The following is a 20577-nucleotide window of genomic DNA, read 5'->3' as shown; positions in this document are numbered from 1 at the left end:
AGTGTACTGGGGCTGCATGCACTTAGGGCTACCTTTCCTAGACAATGTAAATACTACCCTCTTGGGTTCTAAGGTTCCCTTCCATAGGCTCCCTTCCTCCGGTCGACGGTTTTTGTTTTTGATGCTCAGTCTCCAAACTGAGGTGTGAGTAGCCGGCACAGAGGGATCCGGGGCTCCCCCGCTCCCCCTCCCGGGTATGAGAGGGCTGCGCGGACAAGTGCCGTGGCAGCAGTGTATGACGTTTGCTCCTTGCTTGTTTCTTTAGGTTTTGGGGAGTTCTGCCTCTCTGTTCAGTCTTCGGTTGAAATTTCTTTCCAAGTGGGGTTTGTTTTGTTATGCCTACCTTTCTGGGTGCATAGCCCCAGTCGATGGCAGACATGGAATGCTCCAAAACTCATGGGGGTTTCCATAGGCCATTGCTCCCTGTATCTCTCTGAGGTGGCCAAGTTCTGGCTCGTGGTCCCTGGTAGGCTGAACTCCTTTGACTGATGCCACAGACTAATATAGTGTATATCGGTGCGATAGCTCCAGGGAGCCAGAGGGGCTCGTGCAGAAAATGGCGTTTCATTACATTCAATGGTGGGTTTTCATGGGTCAAGATAAATTACATTGCATTCGCATAGACATATTATATCCATATTTGCATCATAAATGTAAAATCCAGACAGTAATTATTTAAATCTTCATATAATGTTAACTTCATTACCCTTTGAATCAACAATTGATGATGTCTGCTGCCTAAGAAGGGTTAATACATGGGTGAACATGTGGTATTGTGAACATAATGATTGCATCACTTTTGGGATTAATATAGATTAAATTTTCTTTTAGTCTAGTTACAGGAAGTAAATGAGATAATATTTATTTTCTTCTAGTAAAAGGCTATAATAATTTCAATTAGATACCTGTACTTCAAAATATGATATACAGTATTCAATTTAAAATTAATTTCTATGAATTATATATAACTCTTCTTACATGGAAGTAAAATGTATAGCTTGAGTTTACAGTTCTTAATAAATGTTATATTTATCAATTTTTTCATTCATATTACATTTCTCTTGACCACAGGTATACCCAAAGCTGTCTCAGACATATTATGTGCTATTGGAATGTCTTGCTCAAGACCACATGAATTTCTTATCCACCTTAGAACCCAATGTTTTCCTGTATGTCCTCTCATCTATATCTGAAGGACTCTCTGCTATAGGTAAGTTATTTATGCTCAGGTTTTTGACTTCATCTGGCTGGGATACATCTAGTGGGGTAGGCATAACCATGTCTTTAGCAAGGATAGTGGATGGGTCATTTAATCGTTTCAGAAACAGATGGTAAAATCTTAAGCAGCTAAAGATTTTACATTTTCACAAGTGCTTGTGAAAATTTACCTGTTATGCATAAGCAGTTGTAAGTTTTTGAAATAGTGGTTAGTTTACTGAGAATAAGGATTTATGAGGAAGATGAGGGATTGTGTGATTGACAAAGTCTTCAAGTCCAAGAAAGGTTATTGAGGTAATTAAAAACATCCCAAAAGGATAGAGTAGCTTAAGCTATTTCTACCCTTAGAGTATTGTATGTGTAATAGGTTACAGGGAAAGTAAAAGTGAAAAAGTAAATGCCCTATGATGAAATGCTGAGCACCCTCTACCACTCACCTCACTAGGAACACTGACAGATTCAAACACTTGGCTGGGTGGGACAGTTGGGGCAGTGTTCCTTTAATGTTCACCCCTTGTGTTTCCAGCAGCAATTGGAAACCCAGATATAACATTACTGGCAGATTGTGTTCTTGGGGAAAGATGGCATCGAAGAACATAACAGTACCTGGCCTAAAAGCCTAAATCCCAACTTAAAAAGACTGCAAGTGGAGAGATCAGAGTTTAGAGTACATGTATTATGGAATTTTTTTGTTTCATTATGATAAAATCTACATAAATAGAAGAAAGTTATATATTTTTATTTTAGTCTTGCTTGAGTTGTGCTTTAACTTTTCTCTTGCACTGTGCAATTTGCTTTAAGCCTTAAGATGAGTGGTGCACTGAGTACCGTGTAGCACACAAATTACAATAGCGTGATGCATCAAATGAACAAATCCACAAGGACTGTGATGAAGGTTCGAACCCCAGGTTGCAATTCTTTTAACTATGTCATGGCGCAGTCGACTAAGGAACGTCTGGGATCATCCTGGACGTAGGTTCGAACCCTCATCATGGCCCTTGTGGATTTGTTTGCAATGTAGCATTTCTTCGTATATCTTAAGATGCAAAACTTACATGCAATACTCTAAGTAACAAATGGAGGCTTGAAGCCTCCAGTGATATTCCACCATCTTGAAAAAAATTCCCAGCATGCCCCATGGGCACAGGTAGGCTCAATTTCAAATGAGTCACCATGGCTGATGTATATGCTTCCAGCTCCCTGTCAATGATGAGTTGTATGGTTGAAAAATCACTCTCGGAGAATGAAATATGTGACGTGTTGAGAGGACCCAAAACACAACAAGGATCTAACCCAACAATTGGATACAAGGGATACAGATAATGATGAGTACAATACAATGAGTATGTACAATATGTCGATCTCACCACACCAACTGTTGCACTGTCTTAGATCAACACCATTCCCACAGTGTTTGTTATTACCACTTCCTGTGCCTTCTGCAATACCTGTATGCCATGATAATGTGGAAGATCATTTTTATGGGTTCAGTGACATTGGTTCTGACACTAGTAGCATAGGTGAACCTAGTGTTAGCGGCCCTAGTGGTGGTGGTACTGGGTGCCAGTTTGCTGTCGACAAGGTTTCTCTGCAGCTTGCCCTGTATAGTGCCGGTGTGTGTCCAGTCATGGGGACAATGTTGACAGTGTGGCCTCCACCTCGTTGTGCATGTTTGTGGTGGTCCTATACAACATGGAAGTGCTTTATGTCCTGGCCAACAGTGTGATAATATAAGAAGACAAAGCTGTGGTGGTGGCCGTGGTGCTTCTGCCACCAGAAGCAGCACGAAAGTACTTTTGCGGGAGGATTGTGAGAGTTTTATACCCGATATACCTAGTTTGATGATACGGTTGTTGGTCTTAGACATTTTCAATTATACTGGTGACAATGTGAGCGAAAGTGCTTTATTGCAAATTTTTGAGCTGTTAATGAAACATCTTGTTGAGGAATCCAGCTGATATCTAGTGCAACTGACTTATTACTAGCTTCACGTTTGACATGTTCAAAAGGGAGGACTGTACCTGAAGTGTGTGGTTTTGTTACACTCTGTATGGTGATGAAACACTCAGAAAAGCATGTCATACAGGATTATTGGAACAAAGACAGCATTGTTCAAGCCCAGTTTTCGGGAAGTACATGTTTTGTGAAAGTTTCTTGCTATTTCTAAGGTGCCTATGCTTTCAGAACAGTGATAATGTTGTTCAAAACAATACACACTGGAATGTGTTCAGTAAAGTGAGAGGAAAGTTCAGAGATTTCTTTGTACCAGGGCAAAATGTAGTGATTGATAAATCTCTAGTTATTTTCAATGAATGCCTTGCTTTCAAGCAGTATATATCCCATTGAAACAACACAGGTTTGGACTGAAATTCTTCATGCTCTGTGATTGTGAAACTGGAGTAGTGATAGATATTATATCCCGGCACTGACGTAAATATACCCCGTCACAATCCTCACAGATTTTCTGGCACGTGTGAAAGCGAGTGCCAAAAGTGCGTGAAGAGGTGCGTGCATGCGAGCCTCTCCTTGCCTCTGCAGGTCTCCTTGCTAGCGTCCAATCTTCTAATGTGGATTTATCAATTATTTGTGTTGTTTGTCATATCTCTGGTGGTGATCTGGTTGTGTGTGTAGACTATATATTCCCTAATAGGGCCTTGGTGTTTGTGCATTGTCAGGCGCCTTGAAAGAGATGTTGGTGTCTTGCCTATATATACCGAGATCATTAGGGCTGACAGTTCCAAAGTGGGCATGTGAAGGCATAGATGACATTCATGTCTTTCAATGCATTTTGTTTGGTCATGCTTAAGAGGAAGAAGACTGCCAACATGTTCATGAAAAACTCTCCTGACACCAAACAAAACACCTTGATACTAACTTCTGGTAGGCACTTGTAAACCTTAGGGCCTGGTGTGATAACCTAGGTGGGTGGCATGAGGAGCCTCCATGAGGGGCTCCTCCCAGAAAAATACCTTTCATGCACTGTATTATAATGATAAAATCATATTATATAAGATGTCATAAGGATGGGGGCCACCCCAGAGCTGGCAAAGTTACACTTCCAGTGAAAAAAACCCACCTCGACTTTGAAACTTCCAAATGCAATGGTGTCACGATTAAAAAGGGGGCAGACCAGACATAAGAGTGAACCACACCCCCATGGGTAGGGGTTGGGGAGATCAAACAGAGCCCAGACAGAGTAAACAAACACCCCATCTCGGAAACAACTTGGCCATCGCTTGGGCATCCACATGACCACCACACCACTAACTCGAAAACAGAGAAACCAAACCTGGAAAGTGGCCGCTGCCCAATAGGCCTCAAAAAGGAGGAGGCAGAAAGAGAATGGAGACCAATAGTACACAAAGCACAGGAATTCGAGCCATAAGTGTTAGGTGTTATAGAGCTTACAGGTAGTAAGGCACACATACACTTACTGACCACTGACCAGTAACAGTTGGTCCCCCTACAGCGCCCTGTAGATGAGATGATGAGCCCCCTACAAAACTCGCACTTAGCGGTTGCTGACTCTACAGATAATCAAACTGAGCCGTGTTATCGACACTTTGGGGAGTAATAACAGAATCTGAAAGTAACTAGCCAAGCATAGAGGATACTCAACAGAAAAAAAAAGACACCGAACAGTTTTATTTTATCTGATGCCACTGTTCACCTAGCAGTAAATAGATACCTGGAAGTTATACAGCTGTTGTGGGGTTGCATCCTGGGGATGGCCATTAGTTGGCCTAGTAGATAAGATAAGAGAAAATGTCAGGAGTTATTACATTAGACAACCGGTGATTGATAAAGTGAGGTCGAAGAGCTTAAAGCTCAATCCTGCAGGCAGAAGTAGGTGAAGACACAGAGCTATGAGGAGAGGCTTGAGGTATTAAATATGTCTAACTAGAAGATAGAAGGAAAAGTGGCAATATGATCGCCAAGTACCAGTACAAAAGAATGGCAGGAATCACCACACCTAACAAGAAGGAATTTTTAAACCTGCAACTTGGAAGAACAAGAGGAAATAGATTCCAGCTAAGGAAACAAAAGTGACAAAAAATATACCAAACTTTACTTTTGTGAACAGAAATGTGGATGGTTGGAACAATTAAAGTGAGGAGGAGGGTGGATGTTACAACCATCAGCTGTTTCAGAGTGTCGTATGACAGATATTTTAGAAGATAGGACACCAGGAATGTAGCTCTCATCTTGTAACTATACTTAGATAATTACACTCAGGTATTTGCACACCCACTACATTCACACACATATGTACATATATTATTTATACATATTCACACACATTCATGAGTACATACATTTGTATAATTTTATTTTACAAAGACGACTATTTTATAAACGGGCTTAGAGTTTGATTATTTGCCTTTTTTGGCCAGACTCCACTGTTGCAGGGAAAGCACCACCTACAATTCAGTACATGAACCCTTCAGCGGAACGTGAGTGTCAGTAGAAGACTGAGGCAAGACAAAGATTGGCCTTGTATTAGTAAAGAACCGTAGTTGGTATAAAGTTTGTTGTAATGCCTCTAAGCTAGATTATGACGAGAGTTTGCCACACGTTTGACCAGCTTCTCCAGTATGTTAGGTTGCCATCTTGCTAGTAGTCTCCAGCCAGTGTTGTAGCTCATGAAGAGTATGCCATGTGCTCACTCTTGTCTGGGATCTGTAAAATGAGGAAATTCAGATTTTGGTTGAAGTATTAAAAGGTTTAATTTAAATTTAGTTTTTGCTTAAAGTATCAACATATAATTGCACTAATTTGCAACCGTAAATAGATAAATCCTCAATATGTTTTAAATTGCCATGTCTTCCCTGTAGGTGAAAATATACATTTGTGGTTAGTCACTTATTAATTATGTACAGGAATAAAAATTTTATTTTTAACCTTGAAATATTTTTCAGTACCTATACTTAGAAATTTATGAATTTTAAGAAACCCATATGTTTAACTGAGGTAAATAGAATCTAGCACAGAAAGTCATGGAAAATAAAGTACTTGGAGAAAAGTAGAGTAATTAGGCACGTTAGGATATCTTGAGATGATTTCAAGGCTTAGCGTCCCCGCGGCCCGGTCCTTGACCAGGCCTCCTTTTTGTTACACATGCCCAAGAAGCAGCTCATAGCAGCTGTCAAACTCCCAGGTACCTATTTACTGCTATGTAACGGGCATCAGGGTGAAAGAAACATTTTGTCCATTTGTCTCTGCCTCCACCGGGAATCGAACCTGGAATCCCAGGACTACGAATCCGAAGCGCTGTCCAATTCAGCTGTCAAGCGCTGTCAGACGTTGCACTAGGTCTAAATCCATCTTGGCCCCAAAGGATTCAAATATGACAGGGCAGAGTGATTCTGCACTGAATCAACAGGGATTTTATCCTATGTCATGTCGGATCATGATGGTACTGGAGGGTCTCTGGAGACAAGAGCAGCTCAGCTTGGAGTGTGATCAGAAAAAGTTAATTTCTAAATACTTAGTCTTTCGTAGCCCTTCGTGGCCTCTCAACAGACCTTCCAGCTCTCACAAACACCAGTTGGCCCACCTTAATACTCCATTTACCACTAGATGGCAGAACCCAGTTCTCTGCCTTAAGTCTTGTCAAACATTCTTCCTGACTGAATGTTTGGGGGACCCTCCTATCCCACCAACTTGTTGGGGGGGGGGGTAGTGCTAACAAGCTCGCACTTGTTTAAAGAGATTCGATCGTTAGTTTATTGTTGGGGGAGTTCATTCAGCTGTTTTGAGGCTTTGGTCTCTTTGATCCAAGCAGTGGTCTGTCTATATTGGTTCACAGACTTTGTGGATGATTTCCCAGTGGGGTGGCATGGTGTCTCCTGCTCTCTGTACTGAGGGGGCACCAAATTCTGGCTCTAGTGCTTGGTAGGTCAAATATAACTCCACAGCTGATGTGACCATGTTGTTGGGGACCATCTCAGCAAGATAGGTTCAGGAAGCAAGTGGGGCTCACCCAGAAAAAGGTGTTTCACTACATTCAGTGCTGGGTTTCTTGTTTCTATTTAATATGCATTACATGTATTTTTTTTATCATTGTGTGTGTGTGTGTGTTTAAAGTATACAGTGTCAAATTTTTGTCAGTTGAAAAACATTGTGAAACTCTCATATTCGGATGTCCTCCACCATGCACTGTGACCCTCTAATGTGTTAAAAATGTCATGAAATAAGGAACAAATAATCACTTATAAGCAGTTATGGTACTGTGCTATGATTATTTGCTGTTTAATCAACTCAAGCAGGAAAGTGATATTTTCCTCTCCTAATATGTGCTAGTCTTGTTATTTGAATTTCAGGGGTTTGATGTTACATTTTTATAGTAATAGATCAAAAGGCTCATGGTTTGAATATACGTATTTCTCAAGAAACTTATGCAAACTCACAGTGCCTCACCTTTATCTTTTACTCACAGATCCTGTGTATGGTAAGGCAACCCCAGGAAAATGATTCAACAGCTATGTATTATTTCCATTTAGTTTGTCTTTGTAAGTCCTTCTAACAGATACGCATCCTTTAGACCAGAGTGTTCAACCATACACAATACTTGTTTTCTGGGACGGACCCCTCAGTAGCTTCCCCGGTGCTTAAACGCTCGAATCACAAGTCTTAGGATCATGTCATGCTTCTGAGACCCATGTTGACCTGCTGAGAGAAGAGTCTGAAGGAAATTTGGGATCAAAGAGAGAAAAATAGACCAGAGTCTGAGACAAAACAAAATAAACCTGATGTGTTTGATTGTGGGCCCAGAGTCCTGGTACTTACCTATCAGTTACTATGGGGAAGAGAGGTAAAGCTCTACATATTCTGCCTTGGTGTGCCCGGGGTTTCTGGGCTTTACTTATATATCTATGACTATGGGGAGTGAGACCTAACTCTTTGTGCTTCATCATTTAACCGTTTATACGTGACATATTAAGTATCTCTCTCAACATTAACATTTTTTTTTCATAAAGTTATATATGGAATAGATTTCAGCAACCTCTTCCTTTAATGAATTTCACATGCCGACCACACATACAAGGAACGAGGACTTCTCTACATCTCTCAACTCAGTTGCGTATCCAGCTCCCGCTGATGTCTCCCTTGTCCTACTTCCTTTGAATTTGTATAAGCTTCCTTTGCCCACTTTGTCTATTCCCCTCAGACTCTTGTATGTAGCGATGATATTCCCTCTGTTTCTTCTCTCTTCTAAGGTTCTGAGGGAGAGTTCTCTCAGCCTGTCCTCATAGTTGAGCCCTTTGAATTCTCTTACTAATCTACTAGTTGCAAATCTCTGAACTTTCTCTAATTTCTTTTTTGTTTCAAAAGGTACAGGTTCCATGCTGGTGCTGTATACTCAAGTAAATGATGTTCCTTATGTTTACTAACTTCTGATATGCTGGTGATGTTATCCTATATACATGAGCTTCTGGTGTTAGTGTTGGGATGATGTATACTTTTCTGGTCTTTTTGTCTTATTGTTTCTTGTAATGGCCCTCCCCTTAATGATTTATTGTGAAGTTAAATATAGGTCTCCTGTCTCCCTCACACATTTTCATTACCTTACAATTATTTGTATTGAAAGTAGCCCACTCCTGAAGTTTGTGAAGGTCTTCTTGCAGCATCCTTCAGTCCTTACTCTCCTCATTAACTTTGTATTGTATGCAAACATTGACTTGTATGAGCTCACTCCCTCTAGGAGTTTTTTTTTTTACATAAATTTCAAAGAGCAGTGGGTCTAAGAAAAGTGTAACAACACTTTTCATTCCTCTCTAGTCCTCGCATAGCCTCTCTTACCATGACTCTTTGTTTCCTACCCATCAGGTACTCCCTTACCAAGGCTAGTGCCCTTTGTGTTTTCTCCACTTATCTGGCCATCTCGTGTATTATTCTGGAGCATACCTGGAGAGGGTTTCAGGAATTCAACTCCACTAGCCTGGCCTGTGATAATTTGGTCCAACAGGCTGTTTCTTGGAGTGGCCCGCAGGCCCACATACCACTACAGCCTGGTTGGTCCGACATTTCTTGCAAGAACCTGTCCTTATGCCTCTTGAATACATCCACCTTTGTTCTGACAATATTTTTAATGCTTGCTAGGAGGGTGTTGAACAGCCGTGGACTCCTGATATTAAGACAGTGCTCTCTGATTGTGTGTGTGGCATCACCTCTACTTATTGGTTCTATTCTGCATTTCCTTCTGTATCTTTCACTCCAGTATGTTGATATTCTACTGTGCAAATTTGGGACCTGGCCTTCCAGTATCTTCCATGTACAGTATATATATTATTTTCTATCTTTCTCGTCTCCTTTCCAGAGAATACATTTTTAGAGCTTTGAGACGGTCCCAATAATTTAGACGTTTTATCATTTCTATGCTTGCTGTATATGTTCTCTGTATTCCCTTTAATTCAGAGATCTCTCCCACTCTGAAAGTGGAAGTGAGTACCAAGCAATACTCAAAGACAGGTCAACACCAGTAATTTAAATAGTATTACCTTTGCTCTGTATTAGCAGTCTGTTGTGTGGGATTGTATCAAAAGGTTCCTGGCAGTCTTAAGAAGATGCAGTCTACCCATTTTTCCTTCTTTTGCCTTATTTTAAATGCCTTGTTGCAGAATTAAGTCAATAAGCTTGTTAAGCATGATTTTCCCTATCTGAAACCATGTTGTACCTCTGTTGTAAAATTACTCTCCCCAAATGTTTTACAGTTCTTTTCTGGGGGGAGCCCCGTCGGCTCCCCGGAGCTATCCCAGGCTGATATGCTAATGTCAGACTTTGGCATCAGTCATGTGTATGGAGTTCTTAGGCCTACCGGGGACCACGGCCAGAACCGGGCCCCCTCAGAGAGGCAAGGGGAGCAATGGCCTATAGAAGCCCCCGTGTTAGTGGAAGCATTCTATGTCTGCCATCGACCGGAACAGGCACCCAGAAAGGTAAGCGCCCCAAAACAAACCCCTATTCTGGTTAAAATTGCTACCTAAAACCGAACTAGTGGATAGAACTCCCCAACCGAAAACAAGCAAACTAGTGTGACGTCACACACTGCCGCGCCGCTGTCTGCGCAGCTCCCCCCTCCCCGGGAGGGGGAAGGGGGAGCCCCAGACCCCCCGCGCCGGCTACCCACACCTCAGTTCTTGAGGCTGATGCTATAGGCGATGGTCGTGTGCTCTGGCTCCGGTGTCGCTACTGCACTGTGCTTTGCGTGTGGTGTTAGTTTTGTGGGTGCGAGAGCCAGGAGTTATCTTCAGTACTCGGGCTGCATGCGCCTAGGGCTGCCTTCCCTAGGTGCCCTGTAAGTACTGCCCTTGGGGCTTGGGGCCACCTTCCACAGGCTCCTCGGGGTCTGCCTCTGCTGGTCCGTTTTACCTTTCGGTTTTTCGGCCGCCTGTTGGGCTCTTGGGTGTTCTGTTCTCCCTTGTTACCGGCAGGTAAGAGGCAGTTTGCACTGGTAGGGGCGCAGGGTGCTGCTCAGCTTGTATTTCCCGACATCGCGGCCGGCTCTGTTCCTTGGGGTTCGCTGTCCTCTTGCGGGGTTTTGTTTTTCTTTTTGTTTTTGCCTGGTGGGGGGTTCTGTCATTTTATTCAGTTTGTTTTTGCCCTTCCACTGTTCTCATCGGTGGCGCCCCCTGCTAGGTCCCCGTGAGTGTACACGTCCCTGGGGTTCAGCTTTAGAAGTTTGCTTGGTAGTTTTGGGCGCCGGTTTGCAGCACCCTGCCTGGGACTACCTGAGCGCGAGTCCTCTTAAAGTAAACGCTCAGGACCCTGGGAATCCCCTAGGGGGCGCGTGGGTCCGATGGATGTGACCCCGGAGTCCCCACTCGCTGTGTGCGAGTTTGAGGGTTGCTCGGTCCCCTTGTCTCAGGGTGACCCTCATTGTTTTTGCCTCTGCCACGCTGCCTGTTGGGTCGGTGATACTTTCGACCCTGAGTCCTGTGAGTGTTGCTGCTTGCTTGTGACTCAATTTACCCAATCCTCTGATTCTATTCGGGTACAGGCGGCACGTGCGTTGCAGTCTAGGTTTCGTCTGTTGCAACGCGCTCGGTTGGTTGCTTCCCCGGATGCCCCGGGGCTGCCCCGCTTTGCTTTTCGAGACCCGGCCTTGGGGGTGGGGGTCGCTTCGATCCTGGTTCAGTCCGCACCTCCTCGTCCTTCCCCTTCTGTTCGTTCTGGTCCCCCGCCCCTGCTTCCGGCCCCGAAGCGTCTGAGGGTTTCGGGGTCGGAGCAGGGGTTACTTGATCTCGAGACTCGGGCAGCTTCGGGGGTTGCCCCTTCCGGGGGGGCGGCAGAGGCATTCGAGTCTTGTCTCCCGGCCAAAGCTTCAGGGTCTGACCAGTGGGCCCCTCTTCCTCCAGCTTTTCCGGCTGCTCCGTCCTTGTCTTGTGGGGTCGGGGCTTGGGGAGAGGACTCGGCCTCGGGTCCTGTGGTGACGGACCTCGAGGCTGGGGAGGGGCTGACTTGGGGGCCTTGGGCCCCGCTGGACCCCGCCGGGGTTTTTCTTCCCACTGAGCGGGGCTTATTGTTACAAGGAGTGGGGTTTTCTTTCCCCCCCTCTGCGTACGAGTTGGATTTGGTGTAGGCCCCTCCCCGGGTATGGTTCCGTGTTCCCCTGGGTACGTCGGTTCCGTCCTTCCGGAGGTTTTCGGCTTATCGCATCCAACCTGGTGTGGTGCGAGCGGCCTTTGCAGCTTACCTCCTGCGTGACCCGGATTATGCCTCGGAAATGGATCCGTCCACGTCAAGGTTGGGACTTCGTTCCCTTTCTGGCTCCGTTACGAGGTTCCGGAGTAGTCCTGGCTAGCAGACTGCCCCTTGTTTGGTCTGGATTCCTGGCATTCCTTCTGTCGTTCCCGCACGCTGGAGTGGCGGGAAGCTTCCACGGTGCTTCAGGTTTTCCTGGGGGGTGAACTTGAGTACCTGAATGAGTGCTTGTTTGCCCCTGCCCTTCCCCACGATGTGGGCGTTATTCAGCTCCATGTGCAGGTTCCCTCCCTTTCGGCGACGCTCGTGGCGGAGGACTTGCGCGCTCGGGGCCTTTTGTGTTCGGCCTTGCGGTTCTTTTCCCTCCTGGAGCTGTCTTCGGATTGGCTCGTGGAGGATGTGGGGACGCTTGGGTCCGTCCCGGGGTCCGGCACCTTGTCCTCGGCTGCGCGTTCGTCGGCTGCCTTGTTGAAGCTGTTCACGCCGATTTTGCGGGATGCGGTTTCCCTGTTCTATGCTTCCCGTCTCGCGTGTCGGCAGGCGGTGCTGGGTTCCTCCATGGGATCTGCTTGGGCTCTGGCTCTTAGGCGTTCTTCACCTTTTTGTCCTCTCCTGTTTGGGGAGTCGGCCGTGGCGCAGTTTATTCAGGCTGCGTCGGCGGCTTGTCGTCCGATGTCGGACTTGTTGGTTTTCCGGGGGTCCCGGGGTGGGTCTTCCCGGAAAGGTCGTGCCAGGGCTCGGGGTTCCTCTCGTCGTGGTAGGCCTCTGGTGTCAGGTTTGGGGTTGGCTCCTCCTGCGGACCCTCCCTCGTCTGGTCGGCGCGGTGTTCGCGCTGTGCGGGGTTCTGGGTCTCGTAGGGGTCGCCGGCCCTTTCGCGGTTTGCCCCTTTGACGGGGCGATGGGGGGGCGGCTTGCGCTGTTCGCCCGCGCCTGGTCCCACGATTCGTGGGCCTTTCGGGTCGTGTCTCGCGGCCTGCGGTGGCGTTGGGTGGCCCCTCCCCTCTTTGGGGGGTCGGGGCTGGCAGGGCAGGCTTCTTCCCCTGCGCTCTGTCGAGTCGTCTTGGAGTGGGTACGCTTGGGCGTCGTCGAAACGACGTCGTCCCTCAGATGGGTTTCCCGTCTGTTTCCGGTTCCGAAACGGGACTGCGCGGACCTGCGGTTCATTCTGGACTTGTCCCGTCTGAACCCCTGGGTTCATTCCCCCTCCTTTCGGATGACTACGCTGTCTCAGGTTCGGCTCCTCTTGGAGCCGGGAGCTTGGATGGTGTCCCTGGACCTCCGGGACGCTTATTGGCATGTCCCGATTCATCCGCGGTTCAGGGACTGGCTCGGTTTTGTAGTGGGGCGTCTGAGTTACTGCTTTCGTTGTCTCCCATTCGGGTTGAACCTGGCACCTCGCGTGTTCACACGCCTTACACGGGTTGTGGTGGCTCGTTTGCGTCTCCTAGGTGTTCGAGTGTTGGCCTACCTCGACAACTGGCTGGTTTGGGCTCCCAGCCAGTCAGCTTGCTTGCTAGCCAGGGATTTGGTTCTTTCCCAGCTCGCCGGGTTCGGGTTCTTGGTGAACTGGAGGAAGTCCCATCTGGTTCCCTCTCAGGTTCGGACATGGCTGGGTCTCGTGTGGGACTCTCGAACCGCCTCCTTGTCTCTCCCTCCGGAGTCTCTCCTGCGGCTGCGGTCCCGCCTTCGTCTGTTTCTGGAGGGCCCTCGGGTCACCCGGCGGTTGCTCGAGGGGCTGTGCGGGAGCCTGAACTTCGCGATGGTGGTCTACCCGCCGGGTCGGGTTTGGCTTCGACGGCTGTTCTGGTTCCTTCGGGGTTCCCCCTTCCGCCTCTCTCGCGATCGCAGAGTTCGACCCCCGGGGGACTTGCGTCGGTTGCTGCGTCACCGGTTTCCTCTTCGGGTTTTTCGGGGTTCAGTGCCTTGGCGCCTACCAGAGCCCTCGCTCGATGTGTACACGGATGCGTCGTCTCGGCTGGGGTTTTGTGACCAGTGCTCACCAGGCCGGCCAGGGGCGTTGGGATCCGTCCTTCCGTCGAGCTCACAGTACGGTGCGGGAATTCGCGGCAGTGTGGTTTGCTCTGGGGAGGATTCGGGTGGCCCGCGGATCGACGATTCGGCTCCATTCGGACTGCTCTCCGGTGGTTCATTGCCTGAACCGCGGGGGTTCGATGCGGTCCTTGTCTCTTTGGGGTTGGTCGCTTCGGGTGACTCGTCTGCTGAGTTCTCGGGGTTTGGCTGTCCTGGCGGTTCACGTACGGGGCGTGTCCAACGTCTTGGCCGACGCCCTGTCTCGCTTCGTTCCTCTCTCCACGGAGTGGACGGTCGACGACGAGTCCTTCCTTTGGCTTTGCCAGACGTTCGGGCGCCCCGAGGTGGACCTCTTCGCGTCGGCGTGGTCGCGGCGTCTTCCCGTTTATGCGGCGCCCTTCCCCGATTGCGAGGCCGTCGGGGTCGATGCCTTTCGGCTCGACTGGACGAGGTGGGGGTTCCTGTATCTCTTTCCCCCGGTTCGGCTGTTGCTCCAGGTCCTGACTCGCTTAGAGACTTACCGGGGGAGAGTTGTCCTTCTGGCCCCTTGGTGGCCGGCCCAGCCTTGGTTTCAGGCGCTGGTTGCTCGGTGTCCGAACCCGAGGGTTTTTCCCGCGGCTCCGCCTCTTTCAGCAGATCGGGTCGGTACGTCACGTAGCTGGTTCGATCTTCTCCTCGAGTCTTCGCGTATGGTTTTTTTGACTCGAGTCTATCATCATCTCTATGGTGATCAGGTGGCCTCCTTGTTGGTGTCCCACCTGAGGGCTTCTTCTCGGCGGCAGTATGCAGTTTTCCTGGCGGTCCTTCCGTTTCTTTTTGCGTCTTCGTCGTGTTAGCTCCTTGTCTGTTCGGGTGGTCTTGTCCTTCCTCTCGTGGTTGTTTCAGGACCGTCGTCTTATGCCTAACACGGTCGCTTCGTATCGTGCGGCGCTGGCGGAGCCGCTTCAGCTTGCTTTCGGTATCGATGTTACGTCTGCGCCGTTTCGCAAGCTGTCTCGTGCATTGTTTCACCTCCGGCCTGCTCATGCGTCGCCTGAGCCGTCCTGGTCTTTGGACAGAGTGCTCGCTTTCCTTTCATCTCCTCGTTTCGTTGTGGCCCCTTCGGTCCAGGATTGTTTTTCCAAGGCACTTTTCTTGTTGGCTTTGGCCTCTGGGGGTCGGGTAGGGGAGCTTCATGCTCTCCTCCGGCGCAGGGGTTTCTGCTCTTTTGGTCGTGGTGATAGTTTTGTTCGTTTGCAGCCGTCTCCTTCTTTTCTGGCGAAGAATGAGACTGCTGCGTTCCGGAGGGGTCCATGGGTGGTTGATGCTTGGTTGGTCTGGCCGGGGGTGCATCATGTTTTGTGATCGGCGGTTGCAGCCAGTTGTCTCGGCTTCGAGTTGAGGGGTGAGCGACGACCGCCTCCCGGGTAAGTCCCTCTTTTTCTGTCTGTGGGTAGTTAGCTCCGGGGAGCCGACGGGGCTCCCCCCAGAAAACCAGCGTTGAATGTAATGAAACGCCATTTTCTGGGTGAGTTCCGGAGGCTCCCCGGCATCCCTCCCTCCCTCCGGTCGGCGGTTTTTCGCGTTTTTGACATCCAGCCTCAAGAACTGAGGTGTGGGTAGCCGGCGCGGGGGGTCTGGGGCTCCCCCTTCCCCCTCCCGGGGAGGGGGGAGCTGCGCAGACAGCGGCGCGGCAGTGTGTGACGTCACACTAGTTTGCTTGTTTTCGGTTGGGGAGTTCTATCCACTAGTTCGGTTTTAGGTAGCAATTTTAACCAGAATAGGGGTTTGTTTTGGGGCGCTTACCTTTCTGGGTGCCTGTTCCGGTCGATGGCAGACATAGAATGCTTCCACTAACACGGGGGCTTCTATAGGCCATTGCTCCCCTTGCCTCTCTGAGGGGGCCCGGTTCTGGCCGTGGTCCCCGGTAGGCCTAAGAACTCCATACACATGACTGATGCCAAAGTCTGACATTAGCATATCAGCCTGGGATAGCTCCGGGGAGCCTCCGGAACTCACCCAGAAAATGGCGTTTCATTACATTCAACGCTGGTTTTTTTTTTGGTGACCTTTTTCAACATCTTGCATGGAATGCATGTTAATGAAACTGGTCTATAGTTTAGTGCTTTTTGTTCCCTTTCTTGAATATTGGAACTACAGTTGTCTTTTTTCCAGATTTCTGGTAGCTCTCCTGCTTTAATGTAGTGTTGAACACTAGTTAATGGGTAATACAAGATCCTTGCAGCTTCCTTCAGTAACTATGATGTGTGATCCGGTCTTACTGCTTTTGCTACATCAAGTTCCTCCATGTTCTTGGTGGTTGGGTTTTGCCCTTGTCCCTGGCTGCATGCCCAGGGGTCCCAGGCTGTGTACTCAAGGGTTCCTTGCTGTATGCCCAAGGGTCCCTGGCTATGTACCCTGTGGTCCCTGGCTGTGTGTCCTGGGGTTTCTGGTTGTGTGTCTTGGGGTTCCTGACTGTGTTCCTTGGCTCTTTGCCTGGAGTTGCTGGCTGTGTATCCTGGGGCACTTGGCTCTGTGCCCTAAGGTCCCTGGCTGTATTCCCTGCATTCTTGGTTCTGCTCCTTAGGGCTCATTGCTGTGGGCTCAGGGGCCCCCTAGCTGTGTGCTCCAGGACCATCAAAGAAGTCGCCTGCTTGCGGCGAAGATGGCGATAAAGACGTGTAAAAATATTCCAGACGCAAAGAGCAGAGCAGTGCAAACCAGAGAAATACATCACTGGACTGACCTTCTGATAGAGACCAAGCCATGGAAAAACACCCGGGCTTGAACACCGAGCAAGCAGCCCCTAGAACCAATACTGGGCCAGCCACCAAGGAACCAGAAGGACCACTCTTCCATGGTAGGACTCCACACTGGCCAAGACCTGTCGCAACAGCTGGATTGGGGGAAAGACGTATAGAAACCCCCCTATCTCTCCTAGTCTAGCCAAAAAGTGTCAACTGCGAGAGCCTCACAATCGGGGAACAAAGCAAAGCTTTGGTACAGATGAAGGCGCCGATTCTATGCTGACGCAGTGAGGTCCACTTCCACGTGCCCAGATGTCTCACAAAGTCAAAGGAAATATGTGCCATTGACAGTCCACTCTGTGGAGAGGGAAAGAGGGAAAGGAACTGGGGCAGACCATCTGCAAGAATGTTGGACTCTCTCTGAACGTTAACTGCACCCCTCGTTCCCCGGTTGAGACAATGAAACATGGAGGAAGTCTGAATGGAGCCAGGGCCCATAGAAATGTAAATCCTCTCCAGCTCGTGCCAGACAGCTGCAAACTCCTGCACTGTACTGTTAACCCCTATGAAATAGAGGAGATCAACATCCCTGGCCGGCTTGGCAAGCACTGGTCACAAAGCCTCCAGCCCAGAGCTGAGGTGTCCATGAAGACATTGAGCAAGGGGTGTTGGACGACACCAGGGAACTGAACCCTGAAAAGCCCAAACAGGAAGCAGGCAAAGGGCCAGTGGAGTCTGCACCCAACACTCATGGCAGCTGTAAAAATGACAACTGGAAATACCAGAACAGCCACCAAAGCCTCACTTTACCTAGGTTATCTTGAGATGATTTCGGGGCTTTAGTGTCCCCGCGGCCCGGTCCTCGACCAGGCCTCCACCCCCAGGAAGCAGCCCGTGACAGCTGACTAATACCCAGGTACCTATTTTACTGCTAGGTAACAGGGGCATAGGGTGAAAGAAACTCTGCCCATTGTTTCTCGCCGGCGCCTGGGATCGAACCCAGGACCACAGGATCACAAATCCAGCGTGCTGTCCGCTCAGCCGACCGGCTCCCTTTCCTCACCTTTTTCCTCCTTTTTCCTCACCTAGAGGAAAACTATGCAAGCAAGGTTGAGGTTCCAGCACAAATGATCATCGAGTCACTTAGTGCTGACTCAACACCAACAGACAGCGGCACTGCGGCTAGGTCAAAGCCGCTGGAGGAAAGGAAACCGAAGCTGACAGAGAGTCCCACATTAGGCTTAGTCAAGTCCTATTCTGGGACATAACTAACTAGGATTTCTGCCAGTTCACTGGGAACCCAAACCTGGTAAGCTGGGTAAGAAATAAGATCCCTTGCTATAGTGGACACATGTATCAACTGGAAGCCTACACCAGCCTACACTGAAGTAGGCCAAAATACGAACTACTAACATTAGAAGATGAACCCTTATGGCTTGAACCAAGTGTTTAAATGCTTGTGGTGCCATATGGAGTCCAAACAAGAGAACCCGAAAGCAAGAGAACAGTGATTCAAGCTTCCCACCCGACCACAAAACTGGGCCAATCCCTGAACCTCGGATATATTGAGACATGCCAAGATGAATCCCAGAGGTCCAGGGAGATCATCCATCTTCTTGAGATGATTTCGGGGCTTTAGTGTCCCCGCGGCCCGGTCCTCGATCAGGCCTCCACCCCCAGGAAGCAGCCCGTGACAGCTGACTAACACCCAGGTACCTATTTTACTGCTAGGTAACAGGGGCATAGGGTGAAAGAAACTCTGCCCATTGTTTCTCGCCTGGCGCCTGGGATCGAACCCAGGACCACAGGATCACAAGACCAGCGTGCAGTCCGCTCGGCCGACCGGCTCCATGAGTCTGCCTCTAACACAAGATGAACCCGGGACAAGGTGGTTATCTGGAATGTGGGGCAAGAGATGAACAGATTCAGTCTTAAAAGGTTGAGAATGAACTAGAGGACCGTCAAGTTCTATATTGGAATGGGGAAGAGGTGAGAAACCCACTGAATCGATGTGGTCATTTCAACCACACCCAAGGCCGCATACACTGAGGTGACCCAATGCAGATGAGGAAAAAAACCTGCCTGGAAAGACCTAAACCCAAGGAGGGGCAAGAAACCGACCAACCCCACCACAGACCATGTGAAACAACACGAAAGACCCAAAAATTGTAGGATCAGGAGCTGACAAATTGGGCGACACCTCTGCTCCTCTGCACTCTCTCTCTCTCAGATTGTTCAAGGATGCCATTCTAACATGTATTGTATGAAGTTGGCTGTGAGAACAGGACCTTGGGTAGCCTGGGTCACAATCTGATGTTAACTGTTTGAAATTGGGTTTGAATTGTTCACGTTGCAACATGGGTTTGTTTTATTTTGTCTGACTTTCTGGTCTGTTCTCCTCAGTTTTGGGTTGATCTCGGAGAAAACCCAGTTCTGGTCCTTGCCTTGGATAGGTCAATGTGAGTCTCGCAAGTCTCAGTGGTCTTAAGGTGTAGCGGTATCACCTATGCTCCACTAAGCCACTGAGGGCCTACCAGCAAAGGGTTCTTTTTTTCATAAGGTTTAAACAGTAAAGGTGAGCATCAGTTATATAGATTCATGGTATTCATCATGATATATATTCAGATGCTTTAATATATTGAGGCAGACTAATAAGTCATTTTTGGAATGTGTGTATATGCGCATACATGCATTTTTCGCGTGTGCTTGCACTTACATGGTGTGTGTATGCATGCTATTGCTTGGTGCATGTATGCTTGCACCTGCTTAGTGTATGTGTGCATTCATCTGCATGGTGTATACAAGCAACTTGCACGGTGTGTGTATACATGCACTTGCTCGGTGTACGTGAACATGCATGTACTATGCATTTACATGCATAAACATCATAACCTTTTATGATGTTTATGCATGCACCTGCATGGTGTTTGTATGCATGCATCAATCTGCATGGTATTTGTGTGCTTGCATGCACCTGCATGGCGTGTGTGTGCATGCATGCACTTGCATGGTGTATGTGCATGCATACACTTGCATTTTGTATGTAATTAATAATGTAATTACCTAAGTGTACTTACAGGATGAGAGCTACTCTACGTTCCGTCTTCCCGGTACTCTTTGTCATTTAACGTTTTGAAACCATTGGCAGTTTTGGACTCCACCACCTTCTCACTTAACTTGTTACGACCGTCTACCACTCGCGTTTGCAAAAGAAACTTTCAAATAGTTGTTTGGCATCTTTGTTTCCTTAGCTTGAATCTGTGTCCACTTGTCACCACCTTGTCCACATCTGTCTCCTCCTCATAACCTTGCTAGTTTCAGGAATTCCTTTTTGTCAATTTGATTGATTCCTGTTAGTATTTTGTAAGTGGTGATCATATCACCTCTTCCTCCTTCTTCTATCATCTAGTTTTGCCATGTTTAACACCTCTAGTCTCTCCTCGTAACTCTTGATTTTCAGTTCCAGAAGCCATTTTGTAGCATGCCATTGCACCTTTTTCAGTTTATGTGCTTTTTGAGATTTGGGCACCATACAACTGTTGCATATTCCAATTTTGGTCTCAAAAGTTAAGAACAGTTTCTTTACTATTTTACCATCCATATAATTAAAAGCAAATCTGAAGTTTGAAAGTGACACATATGTCGGCTATTAGCAGTTATGCAGCCCAAGGGTTAAGATGGGCGGTACGGGACAAATGTTTTAATTGGCCCGCTCACTGCTGCAACTGACATGTTCCCGATTCCCCGCCATTTACAAGACCCAGTTATGGTTTTGTTTAGTATTTTATTCACTAATTTTCTTTACAGTTATGTATTTGTTTAGTTAGGCTCAGTATACTACTTTATTTATGCATGGATAGCTTTGGTAAATTTATCAGATTCCAATGTTTAAATAAGA

General features: G+C 47.9%; 1 protein-coding gene across 5 annotated transcripts in view; it reads left to right on the top strand.

Annotated features, from left to right (window-relative positions):
- Ranbp16 (Ran-binding protein 16) overlaps positions 1–20577 on the top strand; it is a 130193-nt gene that overhangs the window by 90675 nt on the left and 18941 nt on the right. For all 5 annotated transcript variants that reach the window (XM_045752445.2, XM_045752441.2, XM_045752442.2 and 2 more), the window contains one exon: positions 1072–1210. In XM_045752445.2, the coding sequence (XP_045608401.1) occupies positions 1072–1210 (139 nt within the window). The remainder of the gene's footprint in view (positions 1–1071; positions 1211–20577) is intronic.

Source organism: Procambarus clarkii, chromosome 79, assembly GCF_040958095.1.
Source record: "Procambarus clarkii isolate CNS0578487 chromosome 79, FALCON_Pclarkii_2.0, whole genome shotgun sequence".
NCBI classification, from domain to species: Eukaryota; Metazoa; Arthropoda; class Malacostraca; order Decapoda; family Cambaridae; genus Procambarus; species Procambarus clarkii.
Note: the sequence above shows the minus strand (reverse complement) of the source record. Positions and strands in the feature narration are given on the sequence as shown.